The following is a 22500-nucleotide window of genomic DNA, read 5'->3' as shown; positions in this document are numbered from 1 at the left end:
GGATCCTGCCTCCACTACATCGCATCCCAAACTATTCCACTTCGTGACTACTCTGTGACTCAAGAAATACTTCCTATCATCCCTGTTATTCATCTGTGTCTTCAACTTCCAACTGTGTCCCTTTGTTGCTGTGTCCCATCTTTGGAATATCCTGTCTTTGTCCACCTTGTCAATTCCTATCAGTATTTTATATCTCGTTATCATGTCCTAACGTACACGGTGTACAGGGTCCTGAACGATTCCTTATTAAGGGGTCGGAATGCTGTTCTGAGGTTTGCTAGGCGCCCATATGCTGCAGCAGTTATTTGGTTGATGTGCGCTTCAGGAGATGTGCCTGGTGTTATACTCACCCCAAGATCTTTTTCCTTGAGTGAGGTTTGTAGTCTCTGACCCCCTAGACTGTACTCCGTCTGCGGCCTTCTTTGCCCTTCCCCAATCTTCATGACTTTGCACTTGGTGGGATTGAACTCCAGGAGCCAATTGCTGGACCAGGTCTGCAGCCTGTCCAGATCCCTTTGTAGTTCTGTCTGGTCTTCGATCGAGTGAATTCTTCTCATCAACTTCACGTCATCTGCAAACAGGGACACCTCAGAGTCTATTCCTTCCGTCATGTCGTTCACAAATACCAGAAACAGCACTGGTCCTAGGACTGACCCCTGCGGGACCCCGCTGGTCACAGGTGCCCACTCTGACACCTCGCCACGTACCATGACTCGCTGCTGTCTTCCTGACAAGTATTCCCTGATCCATTGTAGTGCCTTCCCTGTTATCCCTGCTTGGTCCTCCAGTTTTTGCACCAATCTCTTGTGTGGAACTGTGTCAAACGCCTTCTTGCAGTCCAAGAAAATGCAATCCACCCACCCCTCTCTCTCTTGTCTTACTGCTGTCACCATGTCATAGAACTCCAGTAGGTTTGTGACACAGGATTTCCCGTCCCTGAAACCATGTTGGCTGCTGTTGATGAGATCGTTCCTTTCTAGGTGTTCCACCACTCTTCTCCTGATAATCTTCTCCATGATTTTACATACTATACATGTCAGTGACACTGGTCTGTAGTTTAATGCTTCATGTCTGTCTCCTTTTCTAAAGATTGGGACTACATTTGCTGTCTTCCATGCCTCAGGCAATCTCCCTGTTTCGATAGATGTATTGAATATTGTTGTTAGGGGTACACATAGCGCCTCTGCTCCCTCTCTCATTACCCATGGGGAGATGTTATCTGGCCCCATTGCCTTTGAGGTATCTAGCTCACTCAGAAGCCTCTTCACTTCTTCCTCGGTTGTGTGCACTGTGTCCAGCACTTGGTGGTATGCCCCACCTCTCCGTCTTTCTGGAGTCCCTTCTGTCTCCTCTGTGAACACTTCTTTAAATCTCTTGTTGAGTTCTTCACATACTTCACGGTCATTTCTTGTTGTCTCTCCTCCTTCCTTCCTTAGCCTGATTACCTGGTCCTTGACTGTTGTTTTCCTCCTGATGTGGCTGTACAACAGTTTCGGGTCAGATTTGGCTTTCGCTGCTATGTCATTTTCATATTGTCTTTGGGCCTCTCTTCTTATCTGTGCATATTCGTTTCTGGCTCTACGACTGTTCTCCTTATTCTCCTGGGTCCTTTGCCTTCTATATTTCTTTGTGTGTGTGTGTATGTGTGTGTGTGTGTGTGTGTGTGTGTGTGTGTGTGTGTGTGTGTGTGTGTGTGTGTGTGTGTGTTTGTGTGTGTGTGTGTAATCACCTATTTGTGGTTGCAGGGGTCGAGTCATAGCTCCTGGCCCCGCCTCTTCACTGATTGCTACTAGGTCCTCTCTCTCCCTGCTCCATGAGCTTTATCAAACCTCGTCTTAAAACTATGTATGGTTCCCGCCTCCACTACGTCACTTTCTAGGCTATTCCACGGCCTGACAACTCTATGACTGAAGAAATACTTCCTAACATCCTTTTGACTCATTTGAGTCTTCAACTTCCAATTGCGATCCCTTGTTTCTGTGTCCCATCTCTGGAACATCTTGTCTTTGTCCACCTTGTCTATTCTGTGCAGTATTTTATATGTCGTTATCATGTCTCCCCGTGTCGTCAGGCCAATTTCCCTTAACCTATCTTTTTAGGACAGTCCCCTTAGCTCTGGGACTAGTCTTGTTGCAAACCTTTGAACTTTCTTTAATTTCTTGACGTGCTTGACTAGGTGTGGATTCGAAACTGGTGCTGCATACTCCAGTATGGGCCTGACGTAAATGGTGAACAGAGTCTTGAACGATTCCTTACTGAGGTATCGGAACGCTATCCTTTGGTTTGCCAGACGCCCGTATGCTGCAGCAGTTATCTGATTGATGTGCGCCTCAGGAGATATGCTCGGTGTTATACTCACTCCAAGGACTTTTTCCTTGAGTGAGGTTTGCAGTCTTTGGCCACCTAGACTATACTGTGTCTGCGGTCTTCTTTGACCTTCCCCAATCTTCATGACTTTGCATTTGGCAGGGTTAAATTCAAGGAACCAGTTGCTGGACCAGGCTTGTAGCCTGTCCAGGTCTCTTTGTAGTCCTGCCTGATCCTCGACCGATTTAATTCTCCTCATTAAGTTCACATCATCTGCGAACAAGGAGACTTCTGAGTTTATCCCTTCCGTTATGTCGTTCACATATACCAAGAACAGCACAGGTCCTAGGACCGACCCCTGTGGAACCCCGCTTGTCACAGGCGCCCACACTCTGACACCTTGTCACGTACCATGACTCGTTGTTGCCTCCCTGTCAGGTATTCTCTGATCCATTGTAGTGCCTTTCCTGTTATGTGTGCCTGGTCCGCTAGCTTTTGCAGTAACCTCTCATGAGGAACTGTGTCGAAGGCCTTCTTGCAGTCCAAGAACATGCAGTCTATCCACCCCTCTCTCTCTCTTGTCTTACTTCTGTCACTTTGTCATAAAACTCCAATAGGTTTATGACACAGGATTTTCCTTCCCTGAAACCGTGTTGGTTGTCGATTATACACTTGTTTCTTTCCAGGTGCTCCACCACTCTCTTTCTGATGATATTCTCCATGACTTTGAATACTATGCATGTTAGTGACACAGGTCTGTAGCTTAATGCCTCGTGTCTGTCTCCTTTTTTAAAAACTGGGACTACATTTGCCATCTTTCATGCCTCAGGGAGTTGCTCAGTGTCAATGGATGTGTTGAAGATCTTTGTTAGTGGGACACACAGCATCTCTGCTCCGTCTCTAAGGACCCACGGAGAGATGTTGTCTGGTCTCACTGCCTTTGAGATGTCAAGTTCACATAGCAGCTTCTTCACCTCCTCCTTGGTTATGTGTACCTCGTCTAGCACTTGTTGGTGTACCTCCCTGCTCTGATTTCCTTGTGAACTCCCCATTATCCTTCCTCAGTCTGATTACCTGGTCCTTGACTGTTGTTTTCCTCCTGATGTAGCTATACAACAGCTTCGGGTCAGACTTGACTGTGCACATTCGTTTCTGGCTCTTAGGCTGATCTCTTTATTTTCCTGAGTTCTCTGTCTTCTGTACCTTTTCCATTCTCTAGTACACCTAGTTTTAGCCTCCCTACACCTTTGAGTGAACCAAGGACTTGTTCTTGTCTTCCCACTATTTCTGTTTCCCTTGGGAACAAACCTCTCCTCTGCCTCCTTGCATTTTGTTGTCACACAGTCTATCATTTCTTGTACTGGTTTTCCTGTCAGTTCTCTCTTCCACTGAACATCTTGCAGGAAGTTCCTCATGCCTGAGTAGTCCCCCCTTTTGTAGTTTCGTTTTTCCCATCCAATTCCAGCTACTCTCTCCGCATGTAGCTCAACTATGTAGTCAAAGCGCAGAACCATATGATGTGTGTGTGTGTACTCGCCTATTTGCACTCACCTATTTGTAGTTGCAGTGCCTTTCCTGTTATGTGTGCCTGGTCCTCTAGCTTTTGCAGTAACCTCTTGTGAGGAACTGTGCTGAATACCTTCTTGCAGTCCAAAAAAATGCAGTCGATCCACCCCTCTCTCTCTCTTGTCTTACTTCTGTCACCTTGTCATAAAATTCTGGTAGGTTTGTGACAGGATTTTCCTTCCCTGAAACCGTGTTGGTTGTCAGTTATACACTGGTTTCTTTCCAGGTGCTCCACCACTCTCCTCCTGATGATCTTCTCCATAACCTTGCATACTATACACGTTAGTGATACAGGTCTGTAGTTTAGTTCCTCATGTCTGTCTCTCTTTTTAAAATTTGGGACTACATTTGCCATCTTCCATACCTCAGGGAGTTGCCCAGTTTCAAATGATGTGTTGAAGATCTTTGTTAATGGCACACACAATATCTCTGCTCTCTCTTTAAGGACCCACGGAGAGATGTTGTCTGGTCCCACCGCCTTTGAGGTGTCAAGTTCGCATAGCAGCTTCTTCACCTCCTCCTTGGTTATATGTACCTCATCCAGCACTTGCTGGTGTACCCCCCTGTTCTGATTTCCTGGAGTCCTACTGGTTTCCACTGTAAATACTTCTTTTAATCTCGTGTTGAGCTCCTGACATACCTCCCGGTCGTTTCTTGTGAATTCCCCATCACCCTTCCTCAGTCTGATTACCTGGTCCTTGACTGTTGTTTTCCTCCTGATGTGGCTGTACAACAGCTTCGGGTCAGTCTTGACTTTCGATGCTATGTCATTTTCATATTGTCGCTGAGCCTCCCTTCTTATCTGTGCATATTCGTTTCTGGCTCTTCGGCTAATCTCTTTATTTTTCTGAGTTCTCTGTCTTCTGTACCTTTTCCATTCTCTAGTACACCTAGTTTTTGCCTCCCTACACCTTTGAGTGAACCAAGGACTCTTTCTGTTCTTCCCATTATTTCTGTTTCCCTTGGGAACAAACCTCTCCTCTGCCTCCTTGCATTTTGTTGCGACATAGTTCATCATTTCTTGTACTGGTTTTCCTGTCAGTTCCCTCTCCCACTGAATGTCTTGAAGGAAGTTCCTCATGCCTTAGTAGTTCCCCCTTTTGTAGTTTGGTTTTTCCCACCCTATTCCTGCTACTCTCTCCACTTGGAGCTCAACTATGTAGTCGAAGCACAGAACCACATGATCACTAGCTCCCAGTAGCCTTTCATACATGATATCCTCGATGTCTGAACTACTCAAGGTGAATACAAGGTCCGGTCTTGCTGGTTCATCCTCTCCTCTCTCTCTGGTAGTGTCTCTAACATGTTGATGCATGAGGTTTTCCAGTACCACATCCTTCATCTTGGCTCTCCATGTTTCGGGACCCCCATGGGGCTCCAGGTTTTCCCAGTCAATCTCCTTGTGATTGAAATCACTCATAACTAGCAACTTTGCTCCCCCCATGTGTGCTCTCCTGGCCACCTCGGCTAGTGTGTCGACCATTGCTCTGTTGCTCTTATCGTATTCTTCTCTTGGCCTCCTGCAGTTCTGTGGTGGGTTGTACATTACTGCAATTATCATCTTATGTCCCTCAGACTGGATTGTTCCTACTAAGTAGTCCCTTTCGCCCGTTCCATCCATTCCTTCCATTTTCTCAAAATCCCACTGGTTTTTAATGAGCAGTGCAACTCCTCCTCCCCCTCTCCTCCCTCTGTCTTTCCTGAGGATTTGATATCCGGATGGAAAGATTGAATCTGTTATTATTCTGGTGAGTTTTGTTTCTGTGAGTGCTATTATGTCTGGGGATGTCTCCTTGATTCTTTCGTGCAACTCCTCATACTTATTTGTTATTCCATCTGCATTTGTATACCACACCTTCAACTTCTTCTCCAAGACTGTACTTCCCATCTCCAGTGCTCAAGTCCGGCCTGCCGGTGTTCCTGAATCCCTTAATAAATGTTACCTTGTTCACACTCCAACAGCACGTCAAGTCCTTAAAACCATTTGTCTCCATTCTCTCCTATCTAACACGCTCCCGCACGCTTACCTGGAGTTTACCTGGAGAGGGTTTCGGACGTCAACGCCCCCGCGGCCCGGTCTGAGACCAGGCCTAATTGTGGATTAGGGTCTTATAAACCAGGCTGTCACTGCTGGCCGCACGGAAGCTGACGTACGAATCACAGCCCGGTTGGTCAGGTACTGACTTTAGGTGCCTGTCCAGTGCCTTCTTGAAGACAGCCAGGGGTCTATTGGTAATCCCCCTTATGTATGCTGGGAGGCAGTTGAACAGTCTTGGGCCCCGGACACTTATTGTGTTGTCTCTCAGTGTACTCGTGGCGCCCCTACTTTTCATCAGGGGAATGTTGCATCTCCTGCTGAGTCTTTTGCTTTCATAGGGAGTGGTTTTCGTGTGCAGGTTTGGTACCAATCCTTCCAGGATCTTCCAAGTGTATATTATCATGTATCTCTCTCGCCTGCATTCGTGGGAATACAGATCAAGGACCTTCTACTGTTCTCAGTAGTTTAGGTGCCTCATCGTATTTATGTGTGCCGTGAAAGTTCATGTACACTCTCCAGGTTTGCAATGTCGCCAGCCTTGAAGGGGGCCATTAGTGTACAGCAATATACCAGCCTAGAGAGCACAAACAATTTGAAGAGAATCCTCATGGGCTTGGCATCCCTAGTTTTGAAGGTCCTCATTATCCATCCTATCATTTTCCTAGCAGATGAGGTAAATACATCGTTGTGGTCTTTGAAGGCGAGATCCTCTGACATTATCACTCCCAGGTCCTTCACATTAATTTCCCGCTCAATTGTATGGTTAGAATTTGTTGTATACCCTGACACTTTTTTAATTTCGTCAAGTTTCCCATATCTGAGTAGTTGAAATTTCTCGTCGTTAAACTTCACATTGTTCTGAGTGGCCCATTCGAAGATTTGGTTGATGTCCACTTGGAGTCTCGCTGTGTCTTCGATGGAGTTCACTGCCATGGTGGTCTGGGTGTCATTCGCAAAGGAAGACACGGAGCTGTGGCTTACATGCCTATCTGTGTTAGAAATGAGGTTGAGGAGCAGAATGGGAGCGAGTACTGTGCCTTGTGGAACAGAGCTTTTTACCATGGCTGCCTGGGACTTTACTCTGTTTGCTATTACTCTTTGTGTTCTATTTGTCAGGAAGTCATAGATCCATCTACCAACTTTTCCTGTTATTCCTTTATCACACATTTTGTGTGCTATTACACCATGGTCACACTTGTCGAAAGCTTTTGCAAAGTCTGTGTATACTACATCTGTATTTTGTTTATCCTCTACAGCGTCCACGACCTTGTCATAGTGGTCCAGTAACTGGGACAGGCAGGAGCGACCTGCTCTAAACCCGTGTTGCCCTGGGTTGTGTAACTGATGGGTATCTAGGTGGTTGGCTATCTTGCTTCTTAGAACCCTCTCAAAGTTTTTTATGATATGGGATGTTAGTGCTATCGGTCTGTATGTAGTTCTTTGCAATTGCTTTACTGCCACCTTTGTGGAGTGGGGCTATGTCTGTTATTTTTAGTGTGTGTGGGATGATCCCTGTGTCCATGCTTCCTCTCCATAAAATGCTGAAGGCACGTGATAGGGACTTCTTGCAATTCTTGATGAACACAGGAGTTCCACGAGTCTGGGCCTGGGGCAGAGTACATGGGCATGTCATTAACTGCCTCTTCAAAGACTTGTGGAGTTAGAATAATATCCGGGATTTTTGGGATGACCAAATTTTGGGTTTCATTCATAAAGAATTCATTTGGATTGTCGGCTCTTAATCTGGGCAGTGGCTCGCTGAACACTGAGTCATATTGGGACTCTAGTATCTCACTCATTTCTTGGCTATCATCTGTGTATGTCGCATCCCGCCTAAGCAGGGATCCAATACTGGATGTTGTTTTTCTCTTAGATTTGGCATAAGAGAAGAAGTATTTTTTTTTTCAGTTTCCTTTATGGCTTTTAGTTCTTCCTGTGATTCTTGTCTTCTGTAAGATTCCTTCAGCTTAAGTTCGATATTTGCAATTTCATAGACTAGTGCCTCCCTTCGTATTTCAGATGTATTGGCCCCACTCAGCAGCTCTGTGACTCTTCAGATTCGTCTGCATAGGAAACATCTCTCTCTTTCTACTTTGCATCTTCTCTTTCTTTTTCTTAATGGAATGTGTCTTGAGCAGATCTCAAGAACCACAGAATTCATTTTTTTTCATGGCAAATGTTCGGATCCATGACTTAAGAAATCGTAATGACACGATTGCAAACAAACCATACCCCCGGCCGGGATTGAACCCGCGGTCATAGAGTCTCAAAACTCCAGCCCGTCGCGTTAGCCACTAGACCAGCTAGCCACAATAAGATTCACCCAACTAGGTATATTTCTACACCACAGAGGTGCCTGTGCTAACCTTCCTATGGTGTAGAAATATACCTAGTTGGATGAATTTTATTGTGGCTAGCTGGTCTAGTGGCTAACGCGACGGGCTGGAGTTTTGAGACTCTATGACCGCGGGTTCAATCCCGGCCGGGGGTATGGTTCGGATCCATGTTGTTTAGGATATCTTCCCAACTTGTTTCATTTAGGACATGGTTTACTTGATCCCATTGTATGTTTTTGCTATTGAAATTGAATTTCGTGAAGAAACCATCATCACTGCTCACATTTTGCTTGTCCGGAGCCCTGTGCATACATGTCTGTACCTCTGTTATGCTGTGATCTGAGTGTATTGTCTTTGATACAGTTGTATTACATATCAGATCATCATTGTTAGTGAAGATAAGGTCAAGCGTATTTTCTAGTCATGTAGGCTCTACTATTTACTGGTTTTAGGTGAATTTGGTGCAGAGATTTAATAGTTGGTGTGTGTGTGTGAATTTTCATATATCACCCATCTTATTTTCCCAGGTGTCATACCATGCTGACATATCTTTCAAGAAGGATGTTTTATTGGTGTTCTTGTCTTTTAATATAGATGTCATTTCCTCACACAAGTGTATCTTGTTTGGGCAGACCCAAAAGCATCTCTCTGAGTTTGTCAAGTGTGCTCACTGGTATAAAATCCCTGTATACGCCATGGGACCATTGACCACAGAGATGGCAAGCAATCCAGGCCTGTTTTCGTCCCTTACCCTTTCTGCAGACTACACAGATCTTCATGGTGGTGGTCATCTTACAATACTCGACGACTTGCTTGCTGGAAAAACAAGCCCCTTTCCCACAAAACCACGTTTACCCCCTCCCTCCAGCCTTTCCTAGGCCGAATCCTACACCGCCTTCCCTCTATTACAGATTTATACACTAAGTCATTCTATTTTGTTCCACTCTCTCTACATGTCCAAACCACCTCAACAACCCCTCCTCAGCCCTCTGGATAATAGTTATAGTAAGCCCACACCTTCTCCTAATTTCCAAACTATGAATTCTCTGCATTATATTCACACCAGACATTAACCTCAGGCATAACATCTCCACTGCCTCCAGCCTTCTCCTCGCTGCAACATTCATCACCCATGCTTCACACCCATATAAGAGCGTTGGTATAACTATACTCTCATACATTCCCCTCTTTGCTTCCATGGACAAAGTTCTTTGTCTCCATAGACTCCTAAGTGCGCCACTCACGTTTTTCCCCTCGTCATTTCTATGATTCGCCTCATCTTTCATACACCCATCTGCTGACACATCCACTCCTAAGTATCTCAATACATTCACCTCCTCCATACTCTCTCTCCCTCCAATCTGATATCCAGTCTTTCATTACCTATTTTTTTTGTTATCTTCATCACCTTACACTTTCAAATATTCACTTTTAATTTTCTTCTATTGCACACCCTACCAAATTCATCCACCTACCTCTGCAACTTCTCTTCAGAATCTCCCAAGAGAACAGTGTCATCAGCAAAGAGCAACTGTGACAACTCCCACTTTATGTTTGATTCTTTATCTTTTAACTCCACACCTCTTGTCAACACCCTCGCATTTACTTCTCTTACAACCCCATCTATAAATATGTTGAACAACCACGGTGACATCCTCGTTTAAGGCCTACTTTTGCTGGGAAATAATCTTCCTCTCGCCTAATTAGTCTACCTTGAGCCTCACTATCCTCGTGAAACCTCTTCACTGCTTTCAGTAACCTACCTCCTACATCATACACCTGCAACATCTGCCACATTGCCCCCTATCCTCCCTGTCATACGCCATTTCAAAATCCATAAACGCCACAAAAACCTCTTTAGCCTTATCTAAATACTGTTCACTTATATGTTTCACTGTAAACACCTGGTCCACACACCCCCTACCTTTCCTAAAGCCTCCTTGTTCATCTGCTATCCTATTCTCCGTCTTACTCTTAATTCTTTCAATAATAACTCTACCATACACTTTACCAGGTGTACTAATATATATATATATATGTATATATATACATGTATATACATATATGTCGTGCCGAATAGGCAGAATTTGCGATCTTTGCTTAAATAGCAACGTTCATCTTGCCATATAGGACAAGCAAAAATTTGTGTATGCAATAATTTCTCCAAAATCATTCTGAACCTAACGAGAAAAATATATTTCACTGTGTTTGTTTAGTTTTAAATTATTATAAACAAATCTAAAATATATTTAGTAGAGTTAGGCTAAAATAAATTGTTCTTGTTATAATAAGGTTAGGTAAGTTTTCTAAGATTCTTTTGGTGCAAAATTAAATTTTTTTACATTAACATTATTGAAAAAAATATGTCTTTAAACGTATAAGAGAAAATTTTAGAAAGGACATAATTTTAAATGAGTTCTTGCTAATTGACCAGTTTTACATATTCGGCACGACATATATATATATATATATATATATATATATATATATATATATATATATATATATATATATATATATATATATATATATATATATATATATATATATATATATATATATATATATATATATATATATATATATATATATATATATATATATATATATATATATATATATATATATATTATAAAACTGGGATGCTTAAATGTGCGTGGATGTAGTGCGGATGGTAAGAAACACATAATTGCTGATGTTATGAATGAAAAGAAATTGGATGTCCTGGCCCTAAGCGAAACAAAGCTGAAGTGGGTAGGGGAGTTTTGGAGGGGGGAAATAAATGGGATTAAATCTGGAGTATCTGAGAGAGTTAGAGCAAAGGAAGGGGTAGCAGTAATGTTGAAGGATCAGTTATGGAAGGAGAAAAAAGAATATGAATGTGTAAATTCAAGAATTATGTGGATTAAAGTAAACGTTGGATGCGAAAAGTGGGTCATAATAAGCGTGTATGCACCTGGAGAAGAGAGGAATGTAGAGGAGAGAGAGAGATTTTGGGAGATGTTAAGTGAATGTATAGGAGCCTCTGAACCAAGTGAGCGAATCATTGTGGTAGGGGACCTGAATGCTAAAGTAGGAGAAACTTTTAGAGAGGGTGTGGTAGGTAAGTTTGGGGTGCCAGGTGTAAATGATAATGGGAGCCCTTTGATTGAACTTTGTATAGAAAGGGGTTTAGTTATAGGTAATACATATTTTAAGAAAAAGAGGATAAATAAGTATACAAGATATGATGTAGGGCGAAATGACAGTAGTTTGTTGGATTATGTATTGGTAGATAAAAGACTGTTGAGTAGACTTCAGGATGTGCATGTGTATAGAGGGGCCACAGATATATCAGATCACTTTCTAGTTGTAGCTACACTTAGAGTAAAAGGTAGATGGGATACAAGGAGAATAGAAGCATCAGGGAAGAGAGAGGTGAAGGTTTATAAACTAAAAGAGGAGGCAGTTAGGGTAAGATATAAATAGCTATTGGAGGATAGATGGGCTAATGAGAGCATAGGAGGTATGGGGTAGGTTTAAAAATGTAGTGTTAGAGTGTTCAGCAGAAGTTTGTGGTTACAGGAAAGTGAGTGCGGGAGGGAAGAGGAGCGATTGGTGGAATGATGATGTAAAGAGAGTAGTAAGGGAGAAAAAGATAGCATATGAGAAATTTTTACAAAGTAGAAGTGATGCAAGGAGGGAAGAGTATATGGAGAAAAAGAGAGAGGTTAAGAGAGTGGTGAAGCAATGTAAAAAGAGAGCAAACGAGAGAGTGGGTGAGATGTTATCAACAAATTTTGTTGAAAATTAGAAAAAGTTTTGGAGTGAGATTAACAAGTTAAGGAAGCCTAGAGAACAAATGGATTTGTCAATTAAAAATAGGAGAGGAGAGTTATTAAATGGAGAGTTAGAGGTATTGGGAAGATGGAGGGAATATTTTGAGGAATTGTAAAATGTCGATGAAGATAGGGAAGCTGTGATTTCGTGTATAGGGCAAGGAGGAAAAACATCTTGTAGGAGTGAGGAAGAGCCAGTTGTGAGTGTGGGGGAAGTTCGTGAGGCAGTAGGTAAAATGAAAGGGGGTAAGGCAGCTGGGATTGATGAGATAAAGATAGAAATGTTAAAAGCAGGTGGGGATATAGTTTTGGAGTGGTTGGTGCAATTATTTAATAAATGTATGGAAGAGGGTAAGGTACCTATTGATTGGCAGAGAGCATGCATAGTTCCTTTGTATAAAGGCAAAGGGGACAAAAGAGAGTGCAAAAATTATAGGGGGATAAGTCTGTTGAGTATACCTGGTAAAGTGTATGGTAGAGTTATTATTGAAAGAATTAAGAGTAAGACTGAGAATAGGATAGCAGATGAACAAGGAGGCTTTAGGAAAGGTAGGGGGTGTGTGGACCAGGTGTTTACAGTGAAACATATAAGTGAACAGTATTTAGATAAGGCTAAAGAGGTCTTTGAGGCATTTATGGATTTGGAAAAGGCGTATGACAGGGTGGATAGGGGGGCAATGTGGCAGATGTTGCAGGTGTATGATGTAGGAGGTAGGTTACTGAAAGCAGTGAAGAGTTTTTATGAGGATAGTGAGGCTCAAGTTAGAGTATGTAGGAAAGAGGGAAATTATTTCCCAGTAAAAGTAGGCCTTAGACAAGGATGTGTGATGTCACCGTGGTTGTTTAATATATTTATAGATGGGGTTGTAAGAGAAGGAAATGCGAGGGTCTTGGCAAGAGGTGTGGAGTTAAAAGATAAAGAATCATACATAAAGTGGGAGTTGTCACAGTTGCTCTTTGCTGATGACACTGTGCTCTTGGGAGATTCTGAAGAGAAGTTGCAGAGATTGGTGGATGAATTTGGTAGGGTGTGCAAAAGAAGAAAATTAGAAGTGAATACAGGAAAATGTAAGGTTATGAGGATAACAAAAAGATTAGGTGATGAAAGATTGAATATCAGATTGGAGGGAGAGAGTATGGAGGAGGTGAATGTATTCAGATATTTGGGAGTGGACGTGTCAGCGGATGGGTCTATGAAAGATGAGGTGAATCATAGAATTGATGAGGGGAAAAGGGTGAGCGGTGCACTTAGGAGTCTGTGGAGACAAAGAACTTTGTCCTTGGAGGCAAAGAGGGGAACGTATGAGAGTATAGTTTTACCAAAGCTCTTATATGGGTGTGAAGCATGGGTGATGAATGTTGCAGCGAGGAGAAGGCTGGAGGCAGTGGAGATGTCATGTCTGAGGGCAATGTGTGGTGTGAATATAACGCAGAGAATTCGTAGTTTGGAAGTTAGGAGGAGGTGTGGGATTACCAAAACTGTTGTCCAGAGGGCTGAAGAAGGGTTGTTGAGGTGGTTCGGACATGTAGAGAGAATGGAGCGAAACAGAGTGACTTCAAAAGTGTATCAGTCTGTAGTGGAAGGAAGGCGGGGTAGGGGTCGGCCTAGGAAAGGTTGGAGGGAGGGGGTAAAGGAGGTTTTGTGTGCGAGGGGCTTGGACTTCCAGCAGGCATGCGTGAGCGTGTTTGATAGGAGTGAATGGAGACAAATGGTTTTTAATACTTGACGTGCTGTTGGAGTGTGAGCAAAGTAACATTTATGAAGGGGTTCAGGGAAACCGGCAGGCCGGACTTGAGTCCTGGAGATGGGAAGTACAGTGCCTGCACTCTGAAGGAGGGGTGTTAATGTTGAAGTTTAAAAACTGTAGTGTAAAGCACCCTTCTGGCAAGACAGTGATGGAGTGAATGATGGTGAAAGTTTTTCTTTTTCGGGCCACCCTGCCTTGGTGGGAATCGGCCAGTGTGATAAAATATATACATATATATATATATATATATATATATATATATATATATATATATATATATATATATATATATATATATATATATATATATATATATATATATATATATATATATATATATATATGTCGTGCCGAATATGTAAATCTGGTCAATTAGCAAGAACTCATTTAAAATTAAGTCCTTTCTAAAATTTTCTCTTATGCGTTTAAAGATATATTTTTTTATTAATGTTAATGTAAAAATTTATAATTTTGCACCAAAAGGAACTTAGAAAACTTACCTAACCTTATCATAAGAAGAACAATTTATTTTAGCCTAACCCAACTAAATATATTTTAGATTTGTTTACAATAATTTAATACTAAACAAACACAGTGAAACATATTTTTTTCGTTAGGTTCAGAATGATCTTGGCGAAATTATTGCATATACAAATTTTCACTTGTCCTATATGGCAAGACGAGCGTTGCTATTTAAGCCAAGATGGCAAGTTCTGCCTATTCTGCACGACATATATATATATATATATATATATATATATATATATATATATATATATATATATATATATATATATATATATATATATATATATATATATATATATATATATATATATATATATATATATATATATATATATATATAGAGATATATATATATATATATATATATACATATATATATATGCAAAACCACCACTCTGACAGAATAGAGAAATTCCAAGCGCTGTCGTGACTACTCACATTATCAAGGAACTATGAAAGTAAAGCATCCAAGGAAGCTATATAAGGGGTCTGGCCAGCACCTCACTATCAGATCCCACAACCTTGATAATGTGAGTAGTCACGAAAGCGCTTGGAATTTCTCTATTCTTTCAGAGTGGTTGTTTTGCATATTTTGAAATCACCTGTTTACTGTGATCTTATTGCATATATATATATATATATATTTAAATATATATATATATATATATATATATATATATATATATATATATATATATATATATATATATATATATATATATATATATATGCATATATATATATATATATATATATATATATATATATATATATATATATATATATATATATATATATATATATATATATATATATGTATGTATATATATATATATATAAATATATATATATATATATATATATATATATATATATATATATATATATATATATATATATATATATATATATATATATATATATATATATATATATATGTATATATATATATATATATAATATATATATATTTATTTATTTATTATTATTAACACACTGGCTGATTCCCACCAAGGCAGGGTGGTCCACCATGGCAGGTTTGTCCACCAAGGCAGGGTGGTCCACCATGGCAGGGTGGCCCACCAAGGCAGGGTGGTCCACCAAGGCAGGGTGGTCCACCATGGCAGGGTGGCCCACCAAGGCAGGGTGGTCCACCAAGGCAGGGTGGTCCACCAAGGCAGGGTGGTCCACCATGGCAGGGTGGTCCACCATGGCAGGGTGGTCCACCAAGGCAGGGTGGTCCACCATGGCAGGGTGGCCCACCAAGGCAGGGTGGTCCACCAAGGCAGGGTGGTCCACCAAGGCAGGGTGGTCCACCAAGGCAGGGTGGTCCGAAAAAGAAAAACTTTCACCATCATTCACTCCATCACTGTCTTGCCAGAAGGGTGCTTTACACTACAGTTTTTAAACTTCAACATTAACACCCCTCCTTCAGAGTGCAGGCACTGTACTTCCCATCTCCAGGACTCAAGTCCGGCCTGCCGGTTTCCCTGAACCCCTTCATATATGTTACTTTGCTCACACTCCAACAGTACGTCAAGTATTAAAAACCATTTGTCTCCATTCACTCCTATCAAACACGCTCACATATGCCCGCTGGAAGTCCAATCACCTCGCACACAAAACCTCCTTTACCCCCTCCCTCCAACCTTTCCTAGGCCGACCCCTACCCCGCCTTCCTTCCACTACAGACTGATACACTCTTGAAGTCACTCTGTTTTGCTCCATTCTCTCTACATGTCCGAACCACCTCAACAACCCTTCCTCAGCCCTCTGGACAACAGCTTTGGCGATCCCACACCTCTTCCTAACTTCCAAACTACGAATTCTCTGCATTATATTCACACCACACATTGCCCTCAGACATGACATCTCCACTGCCTCCAGCCTTCTCGTCGCTGCAACATTCATCACCCATGCTTCACACCCATATAAGAGCGTTGGTAAAACTATACTCTCATACATTCCCCTCTTTGCTTCCAAGGACAAAGTTCTTTGTCTCCACAGACTCCTAAGTGCACCGCTCACCCTTTTCCCCCTCATCAATTCTGTGATTCACCTCATCTTTCATAGACCCATCTGCTGACACGTCCACTCCCAAATATCTGAATACATTCATCTCCTCAATACTCTCTCCCTCCAACCTGATATCCAATCTTTCATCACCTAATCTTTTTGTTATCCTCATAACCTTACTCTTTCCTGTATTCACTTTCAATTTCCTTCTTTTACATACCCTACCAAATTCATCCACCAACCTCTGCAACTTCTCTTCAGAATCACCCAAGAGCACAGTGTCATCAGCAAAGAGCAACTGTGACAACTCCCTCTTTGTGTGTGATTCTTTATCTTTTAACTCCACACCTCTTTCCAAGACCCTCGCATTTCCTTCTCTTACAACCCCATCTATAAATATATTGAACAACCACGGTGACATCACACATCCTTGTCTAAGGCCTACTTTTACTGGGAAATAAATCTCCCTCTATCGTACATACTCTAACTTGAGCCTCACTATCCTCGTAAAAATTTTTCACTGCTTTCAGTAACCTACCTCCTATACCATACACCTGCAACATCTGCCACATTTCCCCCCTATCCATCCTGTAATACGCCTTTTCCTAATCCATAAATGCTACAAAAACCTCTTTAGCCTTATCTAAATACTGTTCACTTATATGTTTCACTGTAAACACCTGGTCCACACACCCCTACCTTTCCTAAAGCCTCCTTGTTCATCTGCTATCCTATTCTCAGTCTTACTCTTAATTCTTTCAATAATAACTCTACCATACACTTTACCAGGTATACTCAACAGATTTATCCCCCTATAATTTTTGCACTCTCTTTTGTCCCCTTTGCCATCATACAAAGGAACTATGCATGCTCTCTGCCAATCCCTAGGTACCTTACCCTCTTCCATACATTTATTAAATAATTGCACCAACCACTCCAAAACTATATCCCCACCTGCTTGTAACATTTCTATCTTTATCCCATCAATCTCAGCTGCCTTACCCCCTTTCATTTTACCTACTGCCTCACGAACTTCCCCCACACTCACAACTGGCTCTTCTCACTCCTACAAGATGTTATTCCTCCTTGCCCTATACACGAAATCACAGCTTCCCTATCTTCATCAACATTTAACAATTCCTCAAAATATTCCCTCCATCTTCCCAATACCTCTAACTCTCCATTTAATAACTCTCCTCTCCTATTTTTAACTGACAAATCCGTTTGTTCTCTAGGCTTCCTTAACTTGTTAATCTCACTCCAAAACTTTTTCTTATTTTCAACAAAATTTGTTGATAACTTCTCACCCACTCTCTCATTTGCTCTCTTTTTACATTGCTTCACCACTCTCTTAACCTCTCTCTTTTTTTCCATATACTCTTCCCTCCTTGCATCACTTCTACTTTGTAAAAACTGCTCAGGTGGGTGGCCCGGTGGTCTGGTGGCTAATGCTCCCGCTTCACACACGGAGGGCCCGGGTTGGATTCCCGGCGGGTGGAAACATTTCGACAAGTTTCCTTACACCTGTTGTCCTGTTCACCTAGCAGCAAATAGGTACCTGGCAAATAGGTACCTGGGTATTAGTCGACTGGTGTGGGTCGCATCCTGGGGGACAAGATTAAGGACCCCAATGGAAATAAGTTAGACAGTCCTCGATGATGCACTGACTTTCTTGGGTTATCCTGGGTGGCTAACCCTCCGGGGTTAAAAATCAGAACGAAATCTTATCTTATCTTATCTTATCTTAACTTTCTCTCCCTTACTACTCTCATTACATCATCATTCCACTAATCGCTCCTCTTCCCTCCTGCACCCACTTTCCTGTAACCACAAACTTCTGCTGAACACTCTAACACTACATTTTTAAACCTACCCCATACCTCTTCGACCCCATTGCCTATGCTCTCATTAGCCCATCTATCCTCCAATAGCTGTTTATATCTTTCCCTAACTGCCTCCTCTTTTAGTTTATAAACCTTCACCTCTCTCTTACCTGATGCTTCTGTTCTCCTTGTATCCCATCTACCTTTTACTCTCAGTGTAGCTACAACTAGAAAGTGATCTGATATATCTGTGGCCCCTCTATAAACATGTACATCCTGAAGTCTACTCAACAGTCTTTTATCTACCAATACATAATCCAACAAACTACTATCATTTCGCCCTACATCATATCTTGTATACTTATTTATCCTCTTTTTCTTAAAATATGTATTACCTATAACTAAACCCCTTTCTATACAAAGTTCAATCAAAGGGCTCCCATTATCATTTACACCTGGCACCCCAAACTTACCTACCACACCCTCTCTAAAAGTTTCTCCTACCACAATTACTCTCTCACTTGGTTCAAAGGCTCCTATACATTCACTTAACATCTCCCAAAATCTCTCTCTCTCCTCTACATTCCTCTCTTCTCCAGGTGCATACACGCTTATTATGACCCACTTTTCGCATCCAACCTTTACTTTAATCTACATAATCCTTGAATTTACACATTCATATTCTCTTTTCTCCTTCCATAACTGATCCTTCAGCATTATTGCTACCCCTTCCTTACCTCTAACTCTCTCAGATACTCCAGATTTAATCCCATTTATTTTCCCCCACCAAAACTCCCCTACCCCCTTCAGCTTTGTTTCGCTTAGGGCCAGGACATCCAACTACTTTTCATTCATAACATCAGCAATCATCTGTTTCTTGTCATCCGCACTACATCCACGCACATTTAAGCATCCCAGTTTTATAAAGTTTTTCTTCTTCTCTTTTTTAGTAAATGTCTACAGGAGAAGGGGTTACTAGCCCATTGCTCCCGGCATTTTAGTCGCCTCACATGACATGCATGGCTTACGGAGGAAAGATTCTTTTCCACTTCTCCATGTACAATAGAAGAAATAAAGAAGAACAAGAGCTATTTAGAAAAAGGAGAAAAACCTAGATGTATGTATATATATATGCATGTACGTGTCTGTGAAGTGTGACCAAAGTGTAAGTTGGAGTAGCAAGATATCCCTGTTATCTAGCGTGTTTATGAGACAGAAAAAGAAACCAGCAATCCTACCATCATGCAAAACAGTTACAGGTTTCTGTTTCACAGTCATCTGGCAGGACGGTAGTACTTCCCTGGGTGGTTGCTGTCTACCAACCTACTACCTATATATATATATATATATATATATATATATATATATATATATATATATATATATATATATATATATATATATATATATATATATATATATATATATATATATATATATATATATATATATGTATATATATATACCTGTTTGTGGTTGCAGGGATCGATTCATAGCTCCTGTGTGTGTATGTGTGTATTGTGCCGTATAGGTATAACTTGCTATTTTGGCTTAAATAGCAACTCCCTTCTTGCCGAACAAGACAAGCAAAAATTTATGCATGTAGTAATTTAGCAAAAATCATTCTGAACCTAAGAAAAAAAATATTTCATTGTGTTTGATTATTATTAAATTATTGTAAACTTATCTAAAATATATTTAGTTGGTTTAGGCTGCTTTAAACTCTGCTTGTTATGATAAGGTTAGGTAAGTTTTCTAAGGTTCTTTTGATAAAAAATTATTAATTCTTACATTAACATAAATGAAAAAAAAATAGCAGTGATACGTATTTACGTAATTAAAATATTTTGACCTTGTTTTTAACTTTACAGATAAGAGAAGTCAGTGCAGCTTGTGTCCTCATCAGTTTAGTGAACATATTCGAAATAACAGCAGGTAATATAAGACTAAGTGCTTAACAACAGTAAAAATATGATATAAATAACTGAAAAAGAAAGAGAAATCGATAAGAGTAAAATTGCGTAATTGCTATGGAAAACAGGGATTATTTTTGATCATTAAGAGTGTGGTACATTACTAGGTAATTTAAGGTACCATCTTACACTGGTCTCACCGACACATGTTAACACTTACACTGGTCTCACCGACACATGTTAACACTTACACTGGTCTCACCGACACATGTTAACACTTACACTGGTCTCACCGACACATGTTAACACTTACAAGGTGGAACTGACCTCATCAACGTTGGTGAAAATAATCTAGTCTGCTTTGAGAGGCACTAAACTTTCCTTATACCTGGAGGAGTATATCTGGAGGAGTGTACCTGGCTTCGCTTTGACTCAGGGCCTGATCAACCTAGCTGTTACTGCTGGCCGGACACAAACCGACGTACGAAAAACAGCCCGGCTGGTCAGGTCAGGTACTGATTTTACTCGTCTGTCCAACTCCCTCCTGAAGACAACCATGGGTCTTGAAGACAGTCAGGGGTCTTGAAGACAGTCAGGGGTCTTGAAGACAGTCAGGGGTCTTGAAGACAACCATGGGTCTTGAAGACAGTCAGGGGTCTTGAAGACAGTCAGGGGTCTTGAAGACAGTCAGGGGTCTTGAAGACAGTCAGGGGTCTTGAAGACAGTCAGGGGTCTTGAAGACAGTCAGGGGTCTTGAAGACAACCATGGGTCTTGAAGACAGTCAGGGGTCTTGAAGACAGTCAGGGGTCTTGAAGACAGTCAGGGGTCTTGAAGACAGTCAGGGGTCTTGAAGACAGTCAGGGGTCTTGAAGACAGTCAGGGGTCTTGAAGACAGTCAGGGGTCTTGAAGACAGTCAGGGGTCTTGAAGACAGTCAGGGGTCTTGAAGACAGTCAGGGGATCTTTAAGACAGTCAGGGGTCTTGAAGACAGTCAGGGGGTCTTTAAGACAGTCATGGGTCTTGAAGACAGTCAGGGGGTCTTTAAGACAGTCATGGGTCTTGAAGACAGTCAGGGGGTCTTTAAGACAGTCAGGGGTCTTGAAGACAGTCAGGGGATCTTTAAGACAGTCAGGGGTCTTGAAGACAGTCAGCGGGTCTTGAAGACAGTCAGGGGATCTTTAAGACAGTCAGGGGTCTTGAAGACAGTCAGGGGTCTTGAAGACAGTCAGGGGTCTTGAAGACAGTCAGGGGTCTTGAAGACAGTCAGGGGTCTTGAAGACAGTCAGGGGTCTTGAAGACAGTCAGGGGTCTTGAAGACAGTCAGGGGTCTTGAAGACAGTCAGGGGTCTTGAAGACAGTCAGGGGTCTTGAAGACAGTCAGGGGTCTTGAAGACAGTCAGGGGTCTTGAAGACAGTCAGGGGTCTTGAAGACAGTCAGGGGTCTTGAAGACAGTCAGGGGTCTTGAAGACAGTCAGGGGTCTTGAAGACAGTCAGGGGTCTTGAAGACAGTCAGGGGTCTTGAAGACAGTCAGGGGTCTTGAAGACAGTCAGGGGTCTTGAAGACAGTCAGGGGTCTTGAAGACAGTCAGGGGTCTTGAAGACAGTCAGGGGTCTTGAAGACAGTCAGGGGTCTTGAAGACAGTCAGGGGTCTTGAAGACAGTCAGGGGTCTTGAAGACAGTCAGGGGTCTTGAAGACAGTCAGGGGTCTTGAAGACAGTCAGGGGTCTTGAAGACAGTCAGGGGTCTTGAAGACAGTCAGGGGTCTTGAAGACAGTCAGGGGTCTTGAAGACAGTCAGGGGTCTTGAAGACAGTCAGGGGTCTTGAAGACAGTCAGGGGTCTTGAAGACAGTCAGGGGTCTTGAAGACAGTCAGGGGTCTTGAAGACAGTCAGGGGTCTTGAAGACAGTCAGGGGTCTTGAAGACAGTCAGGGGTCTTGAAGACAGTCAGGGGTCTTGAAGACAGTCAGGGGTCTTGAAGACAGTCAGGGGTCTTGAAGACAGTCAGGGGTCTTGAAGACAGTCAGGGGTCTTGAAGACAGTCAGGGGTCTTGAAGACAGTCAGGGGTCTTGAAGACAGTCAGGGGTTTTGGAAACAGCCATGTGTCTTGACGGCAGCCATGGGGTCTTGAAGACGAACCAGGGGTTGTGAAGACAACCAGTTATCTTGAAGACAACCAGGGGCCTTGAAGACAGCTAAGGGTTTTCAAAACAGTCTGGGGTCTTGAAGATACCCAGGGGTCATGAAGATTGCCAGGGGTCTTGCAAACAGCCAGGGGTGTAGAAAACTACCAGAGATCTTGAAGAGAACCAGGGATCTTGAAGACAACCAGGGGTCTGGAAGACAACCAGGGATGTTGAACACAGCCAGGGGTGTTGAAGTCAACCAGGGTCCTTGAATTCAGC

General features: G+C 42.0%; 1 protein-coding gene across 1 annotated transcript in view; it reads left to right on the top strand.

Annotated features, from left to right (window-relative positions):
* Nucleotides 1–22500, top strand: part of LOC138854791 (SUMO-interacting motif-containing protein 1-like) — a 221912-nt gene that overhangs the window by 169769 nt on the left and 29643 nt on the right. Inside the window, exon 8 of the mRNA XM_070099883.1 lies at nt 20052–20115. Within this exon, the coding sequence (XP_069955984.1) occupies nt 20052–20115 (64 nt within the window). The remainder of the gene's footprint in view (nt 1–20051; nt 20116–22500) is intronic.

This window comes from Cherax quadricarinatus, chromosome 69 (assembly GCF_038502225.1).
Source record: "Cherax quadricarinatus isolate ZL_2023a chromosome 69, ASM3850222v1, whole genome shotgun sequence".
NCBI classification, from domain to species: domain Eukaryota; kingdom Metazoa; phylum Arthropoda; class Malacostraca; order Decapoda; family Parastacidae; genus Cherax; species Cherax quadricarinatus.
This window is presented reverse-complemented; position numbering and strand designations above follow the sequence as displayed.